Genomic DNA, 22634 nt, shown 5'->3' with positions numbered 1-22634 from the left:
ATCATGATAGATGGATTAGAGTACTCCATCATCTTCATATTATGTGATTTTAGTATCATGTCATATTCAGACCTTGAACGATAAGATTCAGATGATGATTTTTCAAGTCGTACGACAGCAAAAATTACGAGACGACACATGCATGAATAAGCATGAGACAACTTTTTGTGTGTGCCGCACTATAAATCAAAGTAGGTTTAGACCATTTAAAAAAAAAATACAACTTAAAAAGGTATGAATCAACTGTATCAAGTGCATTATGATAAGTGAGATTTAAGTTAGGCACACAGGCACGTCATGACACAACACAGCATAGTGTCACGAACACATCCTAAAGAAAGAGACATGATTAATGAAATTTTAGGTGACGAAGGCACTACATTAAACATGTTTAAGCTTATAGGTAGTGAAATTTTAGTGAATATCTATTGAACAAAATTGGAAAAATGAGGGGAAAGCTTCACTTGAAATTAACTTATGTTATTTATTTTACCTTATCTAAATTTATTACGGAGTAGTTGTTATCTTATTCCTCTAAATTTACCATTCTTTATATTATGTTATATTGGTATTGAATCTCATCAAATTTATTATTGGATCTTATCAGAATATTCTTAACTTATTAGACGTGGAATAAGTGAAAATAAAGTGAGGAGAGTACAATATTAATTATTGTTTACAATTTTTGTATTGTTTGTTCATTAGTGTCTCAAGTATAATTGTGATAATAATTACAATTGAAGAATCCTAGTCCTAATCCTAACCTTAACCCTAATCCCCATCCTTCAATTTTCATGTATACATTATACTTTTTTTGTTACTCAAAATAAACAGGTACATATTACTTTTTAATTTGTTAACGAATTATACTTTATACTCCGTATATTAAATGAATAGTATTCGACACCAAAATAGAATCCCATTTGTCCTATAGCTATCCTTGAATGTTTCACATGGTATACAAACATTCATCATACACCCCAATCTTGGTATTTTCTATAAGGTTAGTTTAGGCAATCCATAGCATATAATAATGAAAGTGACTTCTCAAAGAGTCAAGGACCCCCCTCCAATAAGCTATAAGCTCATTCATAACATCTCAATACACAAAATCTCACAAAAACAAAATCATTTTAAAAACCGCGTTTTCTTTTCATCTTTTTATTGATTGATGCAAAAGCCGTCAGTTTTGAAGGAAAATTCCCAGACCTTTCGTTGAATGTTCTAACCTTATTTCCAAAACACCAATAAATCCAATAATAAAGGTTCTAACTATTTTTCCCGCTCTCTTTTTTAACCATAGAGTTGTAGTTGTAGTTGTAGTTATAGTGTCTATTGTCAAGTCGGCGAGTGGCCGATAGCATGTATTGCCATTGAGTTTTAATAATAATAATAATAATAATAATAATTCGAATCGACGATTCAGGTTTTTTTTACTTGGATGAGATAAGAGATTTATAATTATTGCATCTGGGATTTTTATTTTTGTTTTATTGTTTGTTCAGATCCATTGTTGATTTATAAAGGGAAGGGACAAAAAAAAAAAAAAAAAAAAAAAAGAATGCAGACAAGATATATGGAAAGATCGAATAGTATGGGTGGTGGAGGTGGAGGTGGAGGTGGTGGTGGTGGGAGAGAGAAGAGAGCTTTGGATTCAAACTCAACTGCTGCTGATGAAGATGGTCAACCTGATCGCAAAAGACCTGCTTTAGCTAGGTTCTTTCTTTTTCTCTTAATCTTTACTCTTATATTGTGTAATTTGATGATTTGTTTGATTTGATGGATTTTTTATGTTTGATTTTTTTTGGGTTTTGGATGAATTTTTCTGGGTGTTTGGTTGATTTTGTCAATTTTATTTTATCATACTAAAAATTGAATCTTTAATAGTATTGAGCTATTTCTTGTATTTTATTTTATTTTATTTTTTTATTTTTTATTTTTTTTATATTTTTGGGATTTTGAAGGTGAGAGTTGTAGTGGGTAGTAAAGTGGTCACTATAATGAAGTTGTGATGTTCCTATCTTATCTTAGTTCAGTAGTTTATAACAGAATTTAGTTTTTGCTATATTATTTTGGTTTAATATAATATTAAAATTAATTTTATATTATTGGAAGAGCATAATTTTGGGGAGGATGAAGATTTGGAGGTTTCATACATCAGTATAGGAAATGAAATTATAAACTCAACAAGAGGCTTGTTCATTGTTTTTTTTAAGTTAGTTTATGGAAGCTAGAAAAAGTGTTTTCTAGTCTTTTGTTGTTACATTTCATTCTAAACATGTCTAGCATAAGTATGACTAATTTTAAATTCAGTATACCAGAGTACAACTTACTTTGTATACCATATGACTTGAAATTTCCAAAACGAAAACAGAAAGTAGGCAAAGTCGTCGACAAAGCTTAAGTACTCTAATTCTACTAGAGTTATGCTTTACTTTTGAGTAGAGAAATTTTGTACCATATTAGTTTACTGCTTAATGGGATTAATAACAAAACATATGCAGTAGTTTACAGTTTTTGTAAACTAAAGATTTGGGCCATTTGGCATTAGCTTTGAATTTTTGCTTCAAGATGTGTGTTTCTCGAGCTTAAATTTTTCAGTACTAATTATTTTTTTACTCTACTGCAGTGTGATTGTGGAAGCCCTGAAGGTGGATAGTTTGCAGAGGCTCTGCTCATCCTTGGAACCCATTCTTCGAAGAGTTGTAAGATAATCAAACTTATGTATGATTCTTTTCTTTCTAATAAGGGATAATTTTGGATGATAAAGTGATTTTTATTACTTTCTTATGGAAGCAAACCATTTTTAAATTGACATTCTAATTTTTCGGGAAAGGGGGTAGTGCATACTTCTCAAGTTCTTGACCTCACTAGTCACTAGAAAGTAGAAACTACCTACTTGTGTACTGTTAGTAGCTACTTCATGACACATGCTGCTTTGTACTTCTCTGACAGTCGGTCTTAATGAACAATGAACAGGTTAGTGAAGAAGTTGAACGTGCTTTGGCAAAGTTGGGGCCTGCAAGGCTTGTTGGAAACGGAAGGTAAAATTCACTTAATTGATATTTGAGGAATTTACTTTTTTTAGCTAAAGTTCTTGCATACCTAAATATAACTAAGGTTTCAAAGGTCAAATTCTTTAGTATTGAAGTATAAATTTAGAAAGCTTAGATTCTAACCAAAGCTGTAGTCTTATAATTATTTGAAAGAACTGTAAGGCTGAACATTGTTCAATTTATTGTAGGACTTCTCCCAAGCGGATAGAAGCACCTGATGGAAGAAACTTGCAGCTTCATTTTAGAAGTAGGCTTTCTCTACCCCTTTTTACTGGAGGAAAAGTAGAAGGCGAGCAAGGAGCTGCAATCCACATTGTGTTAATTGATGCAAATAGTGGGCAACTTGTCACAACGGGTCCAGAATCATCTGCGAAACTGGATATTGTTGTGCTTGAAGGTGATTTCAATGATGAAGATGATGCTGATTGGACTCAAGAAGATTTTGAAAGTCATTTGGTGAAAGAGCGTGAAGGAAAGAGGCCCCTTTTAACTGGAGATGTGCAAGTGACACTGAAAGAAGGTGTAGGAACCCTTGGAGAACTGACATTCACTGATAATTCAAGCTGGATAAGAAGCAGACAGTTCAGATTAGGTCTGAAGGTTGCCGCAGGTAATGATGAAGTTGTTCGTATACGTGAAGCAAAGACAGAAGCTTTTACTGTCAAGGATCATAGAGGGGAATGTGAGTCGAATTTCTCTAATCTATGTTTTCTTTACATGTGCTCCCGTGTTTGCATTTTTCCCAGCTTAGGTTTCCGCCCGTGTCCTCTACTCTGACCTTGCATCTAATATATTCGCTTTTGTGGTATTTGTCTTTTGTAGTGTATAAAAAACACTATCCTCCTGCACTAAATGATGAAGTCTGGAGATTAGAGAAGATTGGGAAAGATGGGGCTTTTCACAAGAGATTGAATAAAGCTGGTATAGTTAGTGTTGAAGATTTCTTGCGGTTCGTTGTCAGAGATCCACAGAGATTGCGAAATGTAAGAATGCTATATATTTTGCTATTTGATGACTATCCAATCTTAGGAATTTGACTAACATATCTGAAGTCTTTGTAGATACTAGGGAGTGGCATGTCAAACAAGATGTGGGATGCACTTGTGGAGCACGCAAAGACGTGCGTACTTAGTGGAAAGGTTTTTATCTACTATCCCGATGGTCCACAAGGAGTTGGTGTAATCTTCAACAGCATTTATGAGTTTATTGGCTTATTTGCTGGTGGTCAGTACTACTCAACTGATTCGCTTTCGGACACTCAGAAGGTGAATATTCCTCAAAACAAATCTCCTATCTTTTTTCAAATAAAAAAAGAATCCCTACACTCACTGTTAGTTATCATTGGTGATAATGTTGCTTTCAATTATGAAAATGTATGCCTAAGTTTGCATTCAAACGGGCAATCAGTTGATCACCCAGAAGGAATTGGACCATAAAGGCAACATATGTAGCTTAAGAGTGCCCTTACAAGGTTTAAAGAAGAATGATTTTTGCAAACCTTAACCATGTTGAGCATGGTTGGATGCTTGTTTAATTTGTTGGCTGAATATCTATTATGTTGGCAGGTCTATGCGGATTCCTTAATAAAGAAAGCATATGAGAACTGGATGCATGTTGTGGAATATGATGGTAAGTCTCTCTTGAGCTTAAAACAGAGCACTATTGAAGATTCTTCGAGGACTGAAGCATCAATTTCGCAACCAAACCCCAATTTCTACAACCATCAACTCTCGCTACCCAGTTTACCTGTTGCTCCTCCTGTGGAGCAGCCTTCTGTGGATCCTGGTCTCAAGATGGGAGGTATAATTTCTGGCATTTGTAAAAAGAAACTTTGTTTCCCACCTTTTTTGCTGCTACAAAGGATTTTTCACAAAGCAAATGATTTAAAAAACCTACTATATGAACAACAAATATAGCATTACTTATACAAGCTTGTATTTATGTTTCAGGTTTACATGATACAATGGGTACAAGATATTCTGCAAAGTCACAAACAATGAACCTTAATGGATCTGCACAATTTGATGCCACCTCATTTTTGCCTCCAAATCAATTTATGGGCTCTTCGGGTCTAAGCCAACTTAGAAACAATAATGCATTGTCTCTTGGATCAGCACAGCCATCCTTCTCTGGAATGCAGCCTGTTGGAACCACCAACTTTGCTGATTATCGAGGAAGTGAGAACTTACTATCAGAGGATGAAATCCGCATTAGAAGCAATCAGATGCTTGAACACGAAGACATGCAACATTTGCTTCGCCTCTTTGGGATGGGTGGTAGTCATCAAGCTCAAACTCCTGTTGTTGCTGAAGAAGCATACCCGTATCCGGCAGGTTATGCACCATCACCAGCAATCAACTTCAATTTTGATGAGGATAGAGGCCGCTCTTCTGGGAAAGCAGTTGTGGGATGGCTCAAGCTTAAAGCGGCCCTTCGATGGGGAATATTTGTCAGGAAGAAGGCTGCTGAGAGACGAGCTCAACTTGTTGAGTTGGATGATACATAGATGTGAACCCCTACTAAGATTGCCGTGCTTTATTTACAAATAGCTGCCCGGTTCATCCCACTTTGCTTATGTCCTACAAATGCTCATCACAGGCGAAATTTCAAAACTTTGTTTGAATTTTATAGTGGGATGATGCCTGCTTTCTTGACTAGCTTGGTTATGGATCCTTGATGATAAAAGGGCATCAAGCTCAGTTGAGATGCTATTGCAGAAGAGACTTACGTTAAAGATACTTTCTGCGATAATGGGAGGGTTAGAGGTCTTTCCCTGGATATCTCCATGGACATACCTCCATTAAGGTCTTTAAAATAAGAGGCCTGTTATATCTTCAATTTTTTCCTTGTGTACTTGTAGTTTGTATCATGACTTGTTAGATGAGGTCTAACATAACAAAATCCGTTGTATTTATTATTTAACGCAGCAATAACTGTCAGTGGTAGTTGGCTTGATTACCAACCAGATTGAATTTCATGCTTGAATGAATTTTTCATTTGTTTTTGAATTTCTGTTTGATCACTTGCTTGAATACTTGCTGTTTTTTAGGCTTCGGTGGTTGTCTTTCAAGTAATCAAGTGCACTGGTGAAATCTAAAAAGCAATTTAGCAACTTACACTGAATAAGAAATCGGATTAATATAATTATATCTACATAAGCTGTGTAAATTTTAGTAATTACCTTTGCATTGATACAATTAAACAACCTCCATTCCATAATATACTACCCGTTTTCTGTCATAAGAATTCAAGTCAATTAGCATATTTTCATCTGTTATGTAAATTTCTTAGATCTTTGATAAATTAAATAATTCTTTATATAATTCAGTAACTGAAAAATGTAGTATTTCACCTTCAACGTTTACAGAGAATTCTCTTGGGTAGTTTGGCCATAGATATAAACAGGAAACAATAGTTAAGGATGACAAAGAAAAAGCAAGAGATTGGGAAACCCTACATCTGAATGCAGGTCTAGACCACCAGACCACCTAATCAGAGTTTTCATGCTCTATAGTTGAACGATGTGGAATCAAACTTCAACTACGAGGCCTACAGCCTACATCTGAAAGCAGGTCTAGACCACCAGACCACCTAATCAGAGTTTCCATGCTCTATAATTGAACGTTGTAAAAACAAACTTCAACTACGAGGCTTACAGCTTGAGTGCCGCTGCTCTCCTTTTGCTCAGAGTCTAAACACAGCACTGGATGATCAAGTATTTCAATCCATATCTGAGGCTGATTCTTCTTCTTCATCTTCATCGAGAATGTAAACTAAGGCTCGCTTTCTAGCAGCAAAAACACAGCCCACACCTCTGGATGCTGTTGCGAATTTTGAATTAAAATGCTTGTAAGTATTTTCATCAGCATCATCATTGTTAAAAGAAATTGTTAAAATCACTGTATCCAAGTGCCATATGCGCAAATCTTGAGGTAGAAAGATAACTTACAACTAATTGCAAGCGGTGGAACCACATTGTGAGGTATACTTCGAACTTTTGCACTCTCCATTTGCAAGGGCAATATAAGATCCTAAAGTTATACAAGTGCATTAATTAGAAAATCAAGAACTTCAACTGATCAAAAAGAACATCATAGTCACAACCCACAACTCCCAATTTGTGAGGGATTTGTGTAAGAAAAAATTCAGTACAAGAAAGTTTCAAAAGCGTTCCAACAAATAATGCAACATTTATAAACTAGAAGTTCAGCATTGGTCTCAAAATAGACAACTGTTTAATGACGGAAAGAATTAAGCATTCAGCTTGAATTCCTGACATAAAATTTAATAGACAAGATCTGGCTGTTTTAAGAATTCAGAAAAAACAATAATCAGGGTACTTCTTGGTAGCAAAAAGTAGTAATGTCTATTTCACTAACAAGTGAAGACAAATATTTCACTAGTCTTCCTATTAAGATATTTTCATATCAAATGCTAGCAGGGATCACCCATAGGTCACTAATTGCTAGTTGCTAGGGATCACCCATACGTCACTAACTACAATTTTCACCTATACAACACTTATTGCTAGTTATCCAGCAATATGCTTTCTAATTTTATTTTTTTTATTTACCATTGGTTTATTCCTCTGATTTTCGAATGTTCTACTTCACTTTTAATCCAATTGCTTCTTTATTGGAGAACATGATTACATTGGCTCATTATCCAAAAGACAAAAGGATCATGAGATGCCACAGAACTGGACCCAGGATCCTTCATTGAAATTCTTAACGTTTAGAAGATCTAGGCATTTGTTCAGACTTCTTCAAAAAAAAAAAAAAAAAGGCATTTGTTCAGGCCATCTTCTTTGTTCAGATACACAGTTTTACAGGTTTAAGGGGCAATGAACAAATGGAGTAATCAAGAAGAAGATATCTGATAACAATAGAAGTATAGCACTATAGCAGTCACTATGTGTATGCCAACTAACTCGGTTAAATTCTTGGGGGGTGGTAGTACCCAAGACCTAGGATTGAATCCTGTCTACATCATTTTCTCTTAACTCACTCTGATCACAAACTCACAGGGAGAAATAATTTTTTTTTCATTAAAATAATAAATAAACACTATAGCAGTCACTACTCAGCATGTGAACGACCTACCTGCAGCTTATCCAAATTCCAAAAATTTAGATTGGTTGATCTTGAAATAGATACAAATGGAAGATCGTTTGTTGGCACCATCATGAGCTGAGCATTTCCACTGCTGTCAGAAGCGGCTGTTGTTTCATTCAACAGCAAAACTAACTGACGTTCCTGTATTAAAGAGAAACATATCCGTCTCAATATTCAGGAAAAAAAATCTTTCCATGAAGCAAGTTGGCCAAAGTAGAAAACAAGGGCTAAAAAAGGCTTTAAGTGTATTATGGAAATACCTTGTACAGGGATAAATCCATGCAACTGAACTCCTTTGACACAGACAACAGCAAGGCTTCAACTGTAGTATATTTGTTTCTAATATTATCTGCTACATTCATAACTCCCCGTAATATGCATATACAGTTTGAAACATCTGATGAGGACCACTCAGGTATTTGGAAAGTGATGTAGTCTACAAGGTTTTCTTGACTGGTCTCACATGCTGAAAATTCAGGGGCAGCATCCTAAAATGAAGCAACACATAAGAAAAGGGAACAAAAACACCGCATAGATGCTATCATATGATGCTCTTAAGAGGATATTGTATGTCACTCTTGAAGTTTGCAAGGTACCCATGTTCAGGAGAACACTAAAAGCAAATGAATGTCTAGTTGCACTGTGACCTGATATGTGATCTTGGGAGGAAACCACAGTTTATCACCTTGATAAACAAAATTCGTTTATCAAGTGGAAAAACCGTAAATAAATCTTGGGTATACAGCACCTATTACATTCCACTGTTCATTGTTCTTTAATAACGAACTGGACTCAGATAGAAATTATTTTTGTTTTTTTCTAAAAACTCTTCTACAAGTCACAGCAAATAGTTGCACTCCATAGCAAGTTAGCAACAATTTAATAGGGGCATAAGAGTTGCCCAGTGAGAATATGGGTCCTAAATAGGTTTGATTCCATGCATCCCAATTCACAGGGAGGTTTAAGAGGGAGACAAACGAGAAAAATAAAGGATAACATTTCTAATCTTCTTTTAATTAAACAAGTCAAACCATATACAGTATATTTTAATCTTTTTTCTTAAAAAAAAAAAAAAAAAAGAATTAGAGATGAATAGATCTGTCAATTCAGGGTAAGCTGCACAATTTCCAATCGTAACTTGTGCAAAAGGAGAGAAGCATTTCTTAGAAGTATATGTTACAGAAGCCTCCTAACCAGTTAGCTATTCACAACAGATCTATGTGAGACAATTTGATGAGCTATTCTTTGCTTCACAGAAACATGATTACAAGCGGAAGCTACGTTATTCAGCCTTTTAATTTTTTTTTTTTCCCCTTTCAGGGGCCTATTATAGAGTCATTCGCTGTGTTATTCTTTCCTATAACGACATAATTACAAACTGATGCTATGTTATTCAGCTTTGGGTGCAAATTCTAGAGACATATCGCATTTAATCAAGACATGAACCATTGCTGACCAGGTAAAGCACACAAACGATTCAGGATAAAAAAAAAAAACTCAGCAGGCATCTATGAGAACATCTGGAGATGAACTCACTTGCAGTCCAGAAGCTACTAAATTACATTAGTTGCAAGCTTGTCTGGAATATAAAAAAACTAACATTGGTAACGAATTATGTACAACAGATCATTTACCCAATAAAATGATATTGATGTCGGAACACTGCTATGGGTGGATGGCGGTGAAGATTGGAAAGAGTAGAGAGGCAGCATCTGCTCACATATTATCTCCTTTGAAACGGTTATATAGGGCATATTGAACGCCTCCTTGAAACTGGAAAGTGTGACATTACATTAAAATAAAGGAAGGAGGAGTAAATCCGAAAATAAGAAATTCTTGCAATGTTAACAAATAGATCTGAGGACATCCTCCTCTAAACACAGCAACTACATCTATGGGTGACAACTACACAACTGGTAACATCTTTCAATTTAATATTTTCCAGCAACACACTGGATACATAGACAAGAAATATTTTAAGTAATAATAAGTAAAAATAAAAAGAAAACAGGAAGAATATTTTTTTTCAGTAACACAGAAGGGCAAGGCATGAAAAACTAAAGAGAAACTTATTTTTCAGACAATGAAATATACTCCCTCGAACCCTTTTTGCATACTCCAATTTCTATATTAGTATGTCCCTAAATGTATGCCATATCCCATTAATGATCATTTGGTCCTCCACTCTTCCCCTCACTTTACCCTCTCATAAACCATATATGGTCCCACTATTTTTCTCAATAAATATACCCACCCAAATATTTAAAAATTGTACTAAACATAAATGGTGCTTACAAAAAGAGACAAAAGGGTATATATATAATGTTCTAAATAAAAATAAGGCTATCAATTGATACAAAGAATTACCTGGATTCCATATACTGGAATTCTTTAGCTAAGGTTCTGTGCAGGCATTCAGTATCAGCAAACCCCCCTAATTTAACAAGTTCTTCAACTCGTTGTGTTGTATCCCTGAGGCAATAACAATATGAGACCAATAATCTGAAGTAAACGCGATCTGTTCCTTCAGGCAACCAGAAAGCATAAAAAATTGCTTTGAGTCTTATGTTTTTCCAACATGGTTGTCAAACTCACAACCAGAAAGCATAAAAATTGCTTTGAGTCTTATGTTTTTCCAGCATAGTTGTCAAACAATCAAAGTGAGATGGGGGTGGGAGGAGCTTGCTGAAAGGTAGAGAAAGAAACAGTAGAGCAACAGGGTTGAAAAAGGCATATAACTTTCAGTGCTTAGATGACTTACGAATCAAGTTGTACATAATGATCAACCATAGATTGGTCCACCAGCAGCTTTACTGGATCCCGATCATAGAGAAACTTCAAAAACATTATTACAAGTTCACTGCAAAGTGCAAGCTAAGAAACGTAACTACAAGAGAGACACATGGCCAATCAACTTTCCAAATACCATTTTGTTAAAAAGTAAAGCTAGATACCTGTTGTATGCTGGAAGCTGATCACTAGATTCTGACATAAGTATCTTTATACACCTTGACAGCCAGCTGAAAAAATTTATGAACTGAAGGAGAAGAATTAAAACAGGATGAAGAAAAAGAGAAAGTGACATAAATTCTTATCAAGCTGACAATTCTTTAAAGACTTGATGAGAGGGATTGATAGGGCCAGTTGGGGCTTCTGAACAAGCTGACAGAGTGACAGTTTTGATACTTATGGGTCTAGGAGGAGAGAGTAGATTCAGAGGAATTTATCTTCAGCTTATTCCTCGTTGTAAATCAACAGCAAAGAACTTCAAAAAACATAACAATTTTATTTGATATGATAGGTTTCATAGGAATTTTCTGAAGAAGGTGATGAAGTTTTAGTTCTGGCTTTAGTTGGAGGAAATAGGTTTGAGATTTGGGGTTGAAAAATAACTTAGATAGGTGAAAAGTTGCCTCAGAGTGACTCTAAAGCAGCATGCTAATGGACAATCGTGAAAATTAAATCATACAATTATACATTCTTGTCTGTACAAAAGAGCTTAGCCAAAAAAAGGACCTTTAGCAAGCATACCTGCTGGGAAACAGACGAAAGAATCTGCACAAAGCGCACTACTTGTACAAGCAACATTCCTACTTTTTCTGTTGCATTATCTATAAGTTTTTCATCCAGGCCAATGGCACCATAGCGTGCCCGCCACCTTGAAAGACCTCTTAGTTCTCCCATTCTAAATCCAATAATTTCTGCTGCTGGCTGATCAAAGGAAAGGTAATGATGGTTAGCAGTTTTGCAACAATTATGGAAGGAGTCAGTCCATTCCCCAAAAAGCTAATATTCTTGACTTTTGGACTACAATGAAATATAACAAAACGGCTAATAGATTGGTTGAGCTACTGCAAAGGTAAGGCTACATACACCCAACACCCCTAATTTCACCAGTTGGGAGCCTCTTTAGAGGCATTGTGAAAATGTTGGAGACAAGGAATGATCATGCTGATTTGGAAACAAAGGCTTATATAAGTTTTATCAGTTTTGTTTTTCTTAATCCTAATTTACATTCAAAGTGAGTCAAAAGTATGCCACACCATGTTTCAAAAGCAAACTCTGGTGGGATTTTTTTTTTTTTTTTTTTTTTTTTTTTTTTTTTTTTTGGGGGGGGGGGGTGGGGGAGTGATTATGCTTACGGTATTAACGAATCCTAGCATGCCTGGATTACAATTTGCATTATAGTTCATGGTAAGATAAAGGAGCAGATCATATGGCAGTTCCAAATGAAATTTCTGAGATAATTATCATGCTTCAAGATGTTCACATATTTTATAGCAAATGGGTAATACTAAGACCCTTATTCTAAATTCCACCATCTGAAAATTTCCCCTGTGTGTAATCTATATTCTTAGGAGAGAGTGTAAAGTTTTGTAGAAGTTCATGGAGTTTAGAAGTTTTGTAGAATATAAGCCTCACTTGAGGCCTTTACAAGCAAGAGAAGTTGCAGGTAATTCAGCACAAGACAATTAGAAATTTAAGGAATTCAAGATGTAACAACACCAAATTAGTAAGCATATAGCCAGACTACATAAGACAAACTCCAACACGATAGCTGGAGAGTCTAGGTAGGCCAAAACAGAGAAAAAGATAGAAGAGACATGAGGAGGCACCTTTAGGTTAATAAGTCTCCCTTTAGTTTGCAACATACTCCATAGATATTACTTAGCTTTTATAATTTACCTTATTAGAGGAGAGAATGGAGGACAGAATTGTGCCCTTGCTAATCTCTCTAATTGATATTACCATTAAATATGTCAAGAGGTTAATGGAACAGATGATTAAAAGTATACAGCCATGAGATGAGAGTGAAAGGAGTGGAAAAGAGGGATACCTGGATATGATCAAGGAGAATAAGCTGAAGTTCATTTCCTGCATTAGATACAGCCTTCATCACTCGTTTGAGTCCCTATTCAGAATGAAACAAGACTAAGTATCTAAAATTTTGCCCCTTCCCATACACACACCATGTGAAGCTCATCATACCGATTCACCAAGAGAATTGACCAGAAATTGATGAACCGGGGGACTAGTTCGAGCGCCTCCTAGAAGACTCAAAAACTCCTCTTGAGGTGATGAGTCCAGTCCTATAAATGAAACAGACGGAGTTATAGAGTAAAGTCAAAAATTAATGTAGATGTTGCTGTAGTGTGGTCCACATTAAGATTACCGTGGTCAACAATTAGTGTAGATAAAGAATGAAATTTGTCATGGAATATCTGCATGGCATCACACCACTGCTTATACATGATTGAAAGTGATGCTTGAATGACCTCAGTTAAATCTTCAATGCTGGAAGCTTGTTGAGCGATTTGATGAAGCTCTTGTTTCCTACAAAAAGTATGGTCTTCAGCAAAATGCAAATTCTTGAACTCCTTTCACGTTAATTAAAGCTGAGGTTGGTTAAACTTGAAAACTAGGCTAGCATGAAGCACATATAATTCAAAATATTTTTTTTTTTTATGTATGTACACATGATTTAAATATTAAGGGCAACCACTCAATAAAAAATGAATAGTTAATGTTACAATTTCTAAATGGCAGATGAACTTTTCTCCAGAATTTACACACATTATGTCCAATATCATAGAGCAACTAGCAGATTTAGCTAGCTGGAATATTACTTTCTATATCAAGTCCAAGTGCTTTCAAGTTTCAACCACAAAATAGCTATACCAAACCATATATTCGATGCAGCTACCAGTGTAGACTATTTCCGTTCCTCTTGAAGCTTCTCTTACAGCTACTGTTTAGCTTAAAAACTTTTCAGGATTTCCCATCTGAAAGATAGAGATGCCAATGGCTAATGAAACTACCACATCCAATTTACAAGACTGTACCTAAGGAAGTGATGATATCTGCATCTGCATGTTCACTGATGTTATTACGAGTGGTATTAAAGGAAAGAATTATAATCATCAAGGCCAACTCCCCAGTAGAGATAAGGGGATTCAAACACAATATTCCGCATGCATTACTAAATTGGAAAATCATCATGCTAATACATTTAAGCACAGAAAACCATCACTCTCAAGTTCCAAGATATGACACTAGTACTTGAAGCAAGGACGAGATAAGCATGAGAATAGAAACCACAGCTCTTAAGTGCCAATATCATGATTTGGACATGAGACCACTAAATGAATGAGCAAGTGCGCAAATAGGAAATATCTCTAGACTTCTAGAGTGATCTAAATCAGGAGGTGCTACAAAAACTAGATCCCATGTAACTTCAATATCTTCAAAGTGCATATTACCTTTTCCGGAAAATAGAGGTGTCCAGCACCAAACAATGCATACCCTCAGTTTTATTTCCTGACATTGGCCCATGATTGAAATCACTACTGCTGCAAGAAATTTCTCCAGAGCAGAAGATGATCAAACGACAAAAATCCTTAGACAAAGCAACCTAATTCCGTCGGAAGGAGGAAATTAGGATTCACAAATTAAGTTCATTTGCGTAGGAAAAACTCGAAAAAGGCTAAATGAATATGCATGATAGGTAAATGTAAAAGAGAATCAGCATGCTGTACCTAAATGTCAATTTTTAGACTAAATAATCCTAGATCGAATTCCTTGAAATGGAAATTATCTTTTCAAACTTGACACCTCAAAAGGAATACTATACAAACAGGGAGAACACATGCATATAGTAATCATACTTTAAACAGTGTGTCCAAATGTAAACTTAGCTCTCTAACTGATTCATCCATCAAAGAAACTCAAAATATTCTTAATCATACCAATTTAGATTGTTACTCACTACTTACATTTTGGAGTCGGGAAAATATCAGAGAACATTCGAAGGATAGATTGCTTTTGAAGGTACTCACCTTATAAATGGAAGCATGCAGGATCTGATATGCTACTTGATTGCCAAGTACTGGAAGAGACAAATTGTGTATATTCTGGCAGAATCCCAATTGATGTCAGGAATGGTAATATTTAGTAAAAATGATAAATTGCAGGAAAAAAATATTAATTGCGTAAATCAAACGAGCCATGTGAAACACAAGATTCTAAATAACTTCCAAAGACGAGAGCACACTTCATATTAAATCCCACACATGAGCTTCAGAAAGGTTAGAAGTTAGAACAGTGTATCTCACTTCTAGCCATACAAAAAGATGCTGTCATTTTCCTTTACAAAAACAAAACAGGCAATTATCAAGTGATCAGGACATGAACATAAGTGATAAGTCCATGACTTTTAGTCCTTTCTCATTCAATATAATTAAAGGCATTCCATTACTTCCAGGAATAGTCACAAAGTAGGAAATTGAGGTGTAGTTAGCATATTATAGTCTATTAGAAACCAGAGTTGTAAAATAAATGATACTCTCTTCATTCAAAAATAACATGGGCCTTATGTGACTCACTGACTCTTGTCCAGTAAATTTGAAGAAATTATAATGGCAAGAATATTATTTGATGTTAGTAGGCTTTGATTACAGGATTTAACTAAAGCCTATGTTTTGAAGTGAATATTTTTATTTCAGTAATGTTATTTTATAAACAATAAGCGATGATTGATGGTAAGAAGCACAGGTTTCAAGCTGTGTGAATTTTTATTATGAATATTGGTGGATGAGGGTGAGCGATCTCTGAATTGTGTCTGAGGATTGACCTAACACATGACTTTCATATTCTCGAAAGAATGCAACAAGATACGCATATAGGTCAACTGGTCAAGACATTACAAATAAGCACAACTATCTGTCAATCAGAAGAAGCTAGTGTACACATTGTATTAGATCAATTCAGGTAACATGCAGTTTCCATTTCCAGCTGGAAAATCAATCAATCAATCAAAGCGTTAATCCCATAAGTGGGGTCCGCTACATGAACCAAAATTGATTATTCCGTGTAGTCATCTACAAAATCTTCCTCCTCCATCCCTTACGATCCAATGCTTCATCCATGCTTCGAAAATGCGGTTTCAGGCACGGTTTCGGTCGCAATCTCGATAACGGTAACGTGTCGCGGTAACGGAATTGATGCGGTTATCGCGGATATAGGGACCGAATTTTAGTTTTATAATTTTATATATTTTATCAACATTAAAACTCATAAATGTTAAAAAATTAAATTTTTATCATTTTCTAATAATTAAAACTAGTATTATTTTAATTATTTTCAATTATTAATTCAATTCCTCTAAAATAAATTGTCTTCTACTGTAAGCATTGGGTAACACATAAATAGAGAGTAAAAAGAAAACAACTTGTTAAGTTACTGGAGTAGTCAAAAGGTCAAAAGCAAAAAGTAATGGTAAATTACACTTGTCCAATACCCACTTCCTAACCCTCACCTACCTGAGGGCTCACTTCACACCCCACTCAAATATCAAAGCACCCCTCTTTCTCTCTCTCTCTCTCTCTCCTCTTCCTACCTTTCTCTCTCCTCTTTCTCTTTCCTATTCTCACTAATGGAGTCGAAGAAAAACTCGCGAATTTATGCGATTTCTCGGACGATTCATAAATATATCGATGCTCCGGCTTATTCGGTCCAAAAATGCGGTGTATAATAATAACCCGCATCAAATCATTAAATCTCGGTTCGGTAAAATTGAAAACTGCTACAACTCGCCGGATATGTTATGATACGGCTGCATTTTTGAACCCTGGCTTCATCTTCATATCCTTCCTAACTCCTTCCAACCAAGTCATTCTCGGTCTCTCCCTCCCTCGTTTATCCTCTCCATGGTCCCACTCTTCCACTCTTCGGACCGGTGCATCCTCGGGTCTCCGTCTTACATTCCTAAACCAACGCAAACGATTTTCCCTTAATTCCTAAACCACACCTAATTTCTTGCGAATAACCTCATTTCTGATTCTATCTCTTAGAGTGTTCCCGCACATCCACCTTAACATGCGCATTTCTGTAACCTCCATCTTTTTAATGTGGTCCTTCTTAGAAGCCCAACATTCTGTGCCTTAGAGAAACACTAGTGTTATAGCAGTCCTGTAGAATTTTCCCTTCAACTGTAAGGAAATGCTTCGGTCACATAACACTCCCGTGACCGCTCTCCATTTAAGCCACCCCGACTTAATCCGGGCCATGCCTTGATCAATGTCGCCATTTTTTTGGATGATCAACCTAAGATACTTAAAACATTCACCATTTTTCTGGATGATCGACCCAAGCTGGAAAATGCTTGAAAAAAACCCAATCTTTTGGTTTGAATCAAAACAGATCAATAACACCTTTTCTGCTCCTACTGTAGTAAGTGGCTATAGCTAAAAAAATAAATAAATAAATAAAATAAAATTATCTAGATAACAAAAAGTCAAACTTCTACCCTACAAAAGAAAAACTCAACTCGTATATGGTTATTACTACTCTCACCCTTGTAGAACTACTTTTAACTTATAATTTTTGTTCCTACATAAACTAATGCTACAAACCATTGACCCTATGGGTCAACCTAAAAAACTTCACATCTGACTCCATCATCCAGGTAATACCTATTTGTAGATGATAAAATATTGATTACCAGTCCATTTGTTTCAAGCTGGTTTTCATTCAGGTGTATCTTTACCAGTTCTAACCAAAACTGATAGCTAACCAAATTAAAGATGCTCAAAATAAATACGAAAGCTATCAGTTTGAATTCAGCTCCAATATAGTGCATAAAGCAATTAAGTTACTCACAATTTTTCCAATGGAGAATATACCAAATATGCTAAAGCAAACACTTCCATCTTTATCAGCACTGCATAAAATATTAAATCGTTGATGCGAAGCATTTAGCAGATCCTGAAACAAATCTTCAGTGTTATCTATAAGAGTGGAATCTCCAGATACTACTCCTGGCATCCGGGGGACTCTTGGAGCAGGAGGGAAGAAACGCAATGTACGATCTTCATAAGACACGGTGTTGTCTTCATTATCCTGGATTAAAATAAATAAATAATACATGTAGTTATAATACAAGGGAATATGAAACATACTATGACTAAAAAGAATTCTAAAATGAAAAGACAACGAAATATGCATCCTTGCAACATAAGATTAAAATGATTTGGCATCAAATCACAAAGCACTTCCATTTTCTTTTTGGGTTGATGAAAGTTTTTTATCTATTCAAATTTGAGGGGTTTGGATGAATTTTGATAGCAAGAAATAGTACAAGACTAAATAAATTTAAACAAACAATTATAAGCTCTAGTCACCTGTCCAAGTCCATTATCCTCCTCCCAGTTAAGACAAACTACAGCAGCAGTGTGAGACTTCACGCTTCTTAATAGTTTCCCGTTCTGCAGTAATAGAAGCATTCAGAATGAAAGATAATAGTCTATATTATTAATATGAATCTCAACAATTAGTTGTCGCTGCGAAATATATATACATATAGTTCAGCACTAACTCCTCATTCATAAAATCCGCGCATTGTTGTTGGAGAAAGTTTCACAACTACATAGCACAAAAGAAGTGATTTGCCCTACAATAGACAGGTAAAGTGAGAGAGCCAAGTCTTTCGGGAGAAGCCGTAACTTGGAAAAACTGTTAAATGCTACATTTCTTCAAGTTTAGACTATAAAAGCAAGGTAGGCTATAATATCAAAGAATATTAAATCATAGATTCTGTTGGAAATAGACAAAAACGAAATCATTCTCTAGTATTGACTATTGAGGTCATCTAGGTCCTTAATAGCTAACAATCAATAATATTTATCTCCTAATTAATATGCCTTCCAAAAAATGACAAACCCCCACATCAAAGATTTTGTATTATCCTTTGCCATCATTTATATACTCAAGAAGGTTGAAATAATTTTTCTTCCAAGATATACCGGTATTTTAAATAACCAAGAGTTTAGAATATCCTTTGCCATTATTTATATACTCAAGGTCTTGGTGAGGTTTTTGCGATGAGGTGCACTCAAGCATGAAGACATATCACCACTGCTTTTTATTTCCCTTAATGCAGAATTCAATTTTACTTCTGTTAACCATGGAACATGGACTCAACTACACCAGTAACCCACTCTTTTAACACCATAAAATGGCAGAACCAAGAGTCCATTGTGCAACCTGCATTTGCAGGCACAGGAATTAATTATACAATACAACTGTGCTTTGTGCAAAGGCCTTAGGACACCAATTGCCTCAGTGCACCAACAGTCTTTTCCAACACTGAGAAATACATGCCGATACAGATCATGAATTAAATCTGCCTTCCTATATATCTACCAACTTGCTTATTGGAGGGAATTCCTTGTAAAGTGTAATATACAAAGAAGATCAGACCAGATTGCACAAGTTACAGATTGTTGTACTGTTCAAGACTATAATACACACAAAATCCTGATTAGCAGATTGTTCCCCCCCACCCCCCCCCCTCCCTCCCACCCCCACCCCATAAAAAAAGAAAAAAAAAAAAAAAATCCTCTATTGAAACGCTTACTATTTTGAATTTATTTTGGGTCAAACATGCTACTTTAGTTTGGCATCTAAGAGAAAACTGAGGCCTACCATCTTTTAGAAGATATATCTTTTAAATCTACACAGATAGGTTGGAAGGTTCAAAACTTAAAAACACAATATACTCCCTCAAAGACTAAAATCACGCCATAATCTGACCAAGTTATGATCATAGATATACATGAAACTTTAGTGCTAAGAGTCTATACAGAGAGCCAATTTTGTGCCACGTATTCACCATGATGATAAGTTGGTAATGGGGACCTTTTGAGTATGCTTGCATTCGCAGGCAAAAAGTGCCAAAAGCTGATGCATTATGTTACTTATTACTTATGTAGTTGTTAGTTACGTTTGGGTTTAGAGTACATGAAAGAGAAGGTCAGAAGTACATTTGTGAGAAGGATAGGGGGAAAGTTGAACAACCAACCTAGTCAAAGCAGTTACAGGATATCGGATATCCTTGTGGAAGATGGATCAAATAGCATACTCATTTCACCCCTGCCCCATCCCTAAAAAGAAGAGAGATAGGGAGAGAAACACACACACCCAAACACTGTCACTAGAAATCTCATAGAACATGTAAATCAAAGAATAGCACCAGAAGTTAAATAATAATGAGAGAAACAAAATGAACAGGCAAGCAATGTTAAGCATTGCATAACAACTAGAAGACAGATCATGTTTGACAACACTCATAAATCAGAGTAAAGCAGAATAGTACAGCTAGGAAAGTAATCAGAAAAAAATTAATAAACATACTATGGTAGAATAAGATGATGACGAGGCGCAGAGTAATAAAAAGCAACTGTATAATACTTCAACATCTTAGGGTACTAACTTCAACATCATGCAACGAAATGGTTCCATCTTCAAGGCCAACTGCTACTGCTTTACCATCAGGACGCCAACATAATGATGTTATACACTTACCTAAGATGATTTAGAAACATGAATTAAAAGTTAGAACTTCAAGGATTCTTCTAACAGTATGGTCCACAATAAATTGTAATGTTTAGTCAGAACATATAAAACCAAAGTATTGTTGAGCCAGAGTATCACCAAGTCAAAGTTACACAGAGACTGCAGGAGATACATATAACTAGTTAGATTTTGAACTGTTTTGTTCACCATGTATTCATTCACAGAATAAAACACCAGTAGGAAGAGCATATAAGACGCGGAACATTCAATAGAGCACCTGCCCATGAAATTCAGTACCTAAGAAGGAAAAAGAAGATCTATTGCCTCATAAAATACCAAAACAATTTTATAAACATTAACACAAGGGGGGAGAATGGCACAAGGTGAACGCAATAAAGAATTCCATGATTAGACTTTCTTGGCAGAAATTATATTAGGGGAATTGTCACCATGAACTAGAATCCATCCGTGAATTAGCAGTTTAGTAAAAAGAAAAAACATAATAAATAGTAACGACTCCGACTCCTAATCTTAACTCTAACAACGTATACTTCAACAAAGGAAAATTCAAATTCAACGAAGTAACTAACAAGAAGCAATGGCCTTAAACCTTTTTTTTCTGACAAATTAATGCCCCGATTCCATAAAAGGCAAATGGAGCAAAACACACACATACATACAACATACCAGGTGAAATTGTCCATAATCGTTGCCAATTAAAGCGGTGCAGTATAATTTTCGAGTCCTCGGTCACCATTGCCAGTAAATCCTTTTCTGGATTCCACTCAGCCAGTTTTATCTAGTCAAATGCATAAAATTCGACAGTAACATTGTGTTAACTTCTTCACGACTAATCCAAAGTTCAAAAACAATCAAATTGAAGAATTAAATTTCGTTAAAACTTTCAAAAACTAGTAATAGTAGGACTGTAGGAGAGAGAAAGAGAACCTGAGAAGGCGCTGGTTTGTCAAATTGAAGCTGAAAAGGAAGAACTCGCTCTGATTCAACGGTTTCCATCGCCAAAAATTAATTAATCTCTGCACAATCAAGAAAGATTAAGCCCAGAAATCACAAAATAATCATCTTTAAAACCCTAATTGAGTTTGAACAAGTTCAGCAGAATGAATTGATTAGAAATACATAAATTAAAAAATAAACGACGGTTTCATAATTTGTGAAATTAGGTGTTGAAGAAATGCAAATGTTTATAAATGAATTACGAAGTAAAATAAATGGGGAATTTGTGAAATTACCAACAGTGAGTGAGTGAGTGAGCAAGAAACGAAAGCAGCAGCATTGAAAGTACAAGGCGGGATTTTGGAGGGTTTTATATGTCGTGTAGCGTGGTGGCTTTGGCTCGTTTATGGAGGACTCACCAATTTGAACCTTTAAGTGTTTCACTCCTTATTTTGGTTAACATTGTTTCTGTTTTGCAATGAGCTACTGAGTATGGGATATTAGGTGTGTTAGTTGGTTCCGCGTTTATTTAACCGAATAATAAATAATGTTCTAGACAAGAAATTCATGAATTATGACGTGTACCTGTTGTGAGGGGTATTTTGAAGATAATGTAAGCTCAGACCTTGACTATAGTAATTTGGAATTCTTTCAATTGAGTCCAAAAGTCTACAAAACATAAAGTGTAAGCTGCTTCAAGGTGACTCTAAAAAAATGTATGTTGCAATTTTTGCAGATCAAGATATCATGTTAAAGAACTTTTTACTCAAATTTAGAATGCTCATCATTACACCGGCAAATAAAATAAAGATGAGAATGACGTTCCGTGAATTAGTTATGTAAATAGCTTAAAGTCTTGAATTAGAGGCGAGAGGACATCGTGATTCATGAAAATAGAGGGAATGGAAGAACCAAAGGGGATCTGCTTATGATACAAAACATTTTATTTAAAATAACGGGTGGTCAACTTAATTTTTTTGGTCAACATAATGAATGATGTAGATTTAGTATTAAAAATGAATGGTCATGATTATAAAGTTAAAATGGCTACAAAATTATTGTATCAATTGTAAAATTGTCCATAACAAATTTGCAAATACAACTAACTTTTTGAGACACCATTTTGCAGTTTTTGCCATTTCTCTGAAAAAAACAA

General features: G+C 35.3%; 2 protein-coding genes across 8 annotated transcripts; one reads left to right on the top strand and one right to left on the bottom strand.

The window, feature by feature from the left end:
* The first annotated feature begins 1046 nt into the window (after nt 1-1046).
* LOC110706809 (calmodulin-binding protein 60 B-like) lies at nt 1047-6064 on the top strand. 2 transcript variants are annotated; one of them, XM_021884764.1, is made up of 9 exons: nt 1047-1265; nt 1506-1716; nt 2630-2705; nt 2980-3044; nt 3245-3738; nt 3879-4039; nt 4118-4321; nt 4622-4856; nt 5006-6064. In XM_021884764.1, the coding sequence occupies exons 2-9, from the start codon at nt 1562-1564 to the stop codon at nt 5560-5562; spliced, it is 1947 nt and encodes a 648-aa protein (XP_021740456.1). In that variant the 5' UTR covers nt 1047-1265; nt 1506-1561; the 3' UTR covers nt 5563-6064. The 2 variants fall into 2 exon arrangements, with proteins under 2 accessions (XP_021740456.1, XP_021740455.1); XM_021884763.1 differs by having other exon boundaries at nt 1047-1716.
* Nucleotides 6065-6359: 295 nt separating this feature from the next.
* Nucleotides 6360-21958, bottom strand: LOC110706807 (anaphase-promoting complex subunit 4-like). Of its 6 annotated transcripts, XM_021884757.1 has the most exons (20): nt 21775-21958; nt 21470-21558; nt 21209-21320; nt 20439-20530; nt 18349-18432; nt 17828-18067; nt 15007-15081; nt 14431-14582; nt 13344-13504; nt 13160-13260; nt 13008-13082; nt 11702-11881; nt 11125-11207; nt 10932-11030; nt 10538-10642; nt 9805-9943; nt 8431-8658; nt 8159-8311; nt 7006-7087; nt 6360-6877 (listed from the first exon to the last, which is right to left on the bottom strand). In XM_021884757.1, the coding sequence occupies exons 2-20, from the start codon at nt 21536-21538 to the stop codon at nt 6777-6779; spliced, it is 2331 nt and encodes a 776-aa protein (XP_021740449.1). In that variant the 5' UTR covers nt 21539-21558; nt 21775-21958; the 3' UTR covers nt 6360-6776. The 6 variants fall into 6 exon arrangements, with proteins under 6 accessions (XP_021740449.1, XP_021740448.1, XP_021740452.1 ...); XM_021884756.1 differs by lacking the exon at nt 21775-21958 and having other exon boundaries at nt 21470-21728; XM_021884760.1 differs by lacking the exons at nt 21209-21320; nt 21470-21558; nt 21775-21958 and adding an exon at nt 18525-18617 and having other exon boundaries at nt 20439-20498.
* Nucleotides 21959-22634: the final 676 nt, after the last annotated feature.

The sequence above is a fragment of the Chenopodium quinoa genome, unplaced genomic scaffold, assembly GCF_001683475.1.
Source record: "Chenopodium quinoa cultivar QQ74 unplaced genomic scaffold, ASM168347v1, whole genome shotgun sequence".
In the NCBI taxonomy this organism is placed as follows: Eukaryota; Viridiplantae; Streptophyta; class Magnoliopsida; order Caryophyllales; family Amaranthaceae; genus Chenopodium; species Chenopodium quinoa.
The sequence above is the reverse complement of the archived record's forward strand: the minus strand, read 5'-3'. Positions and strand labels throughout refer to the sequence as shown.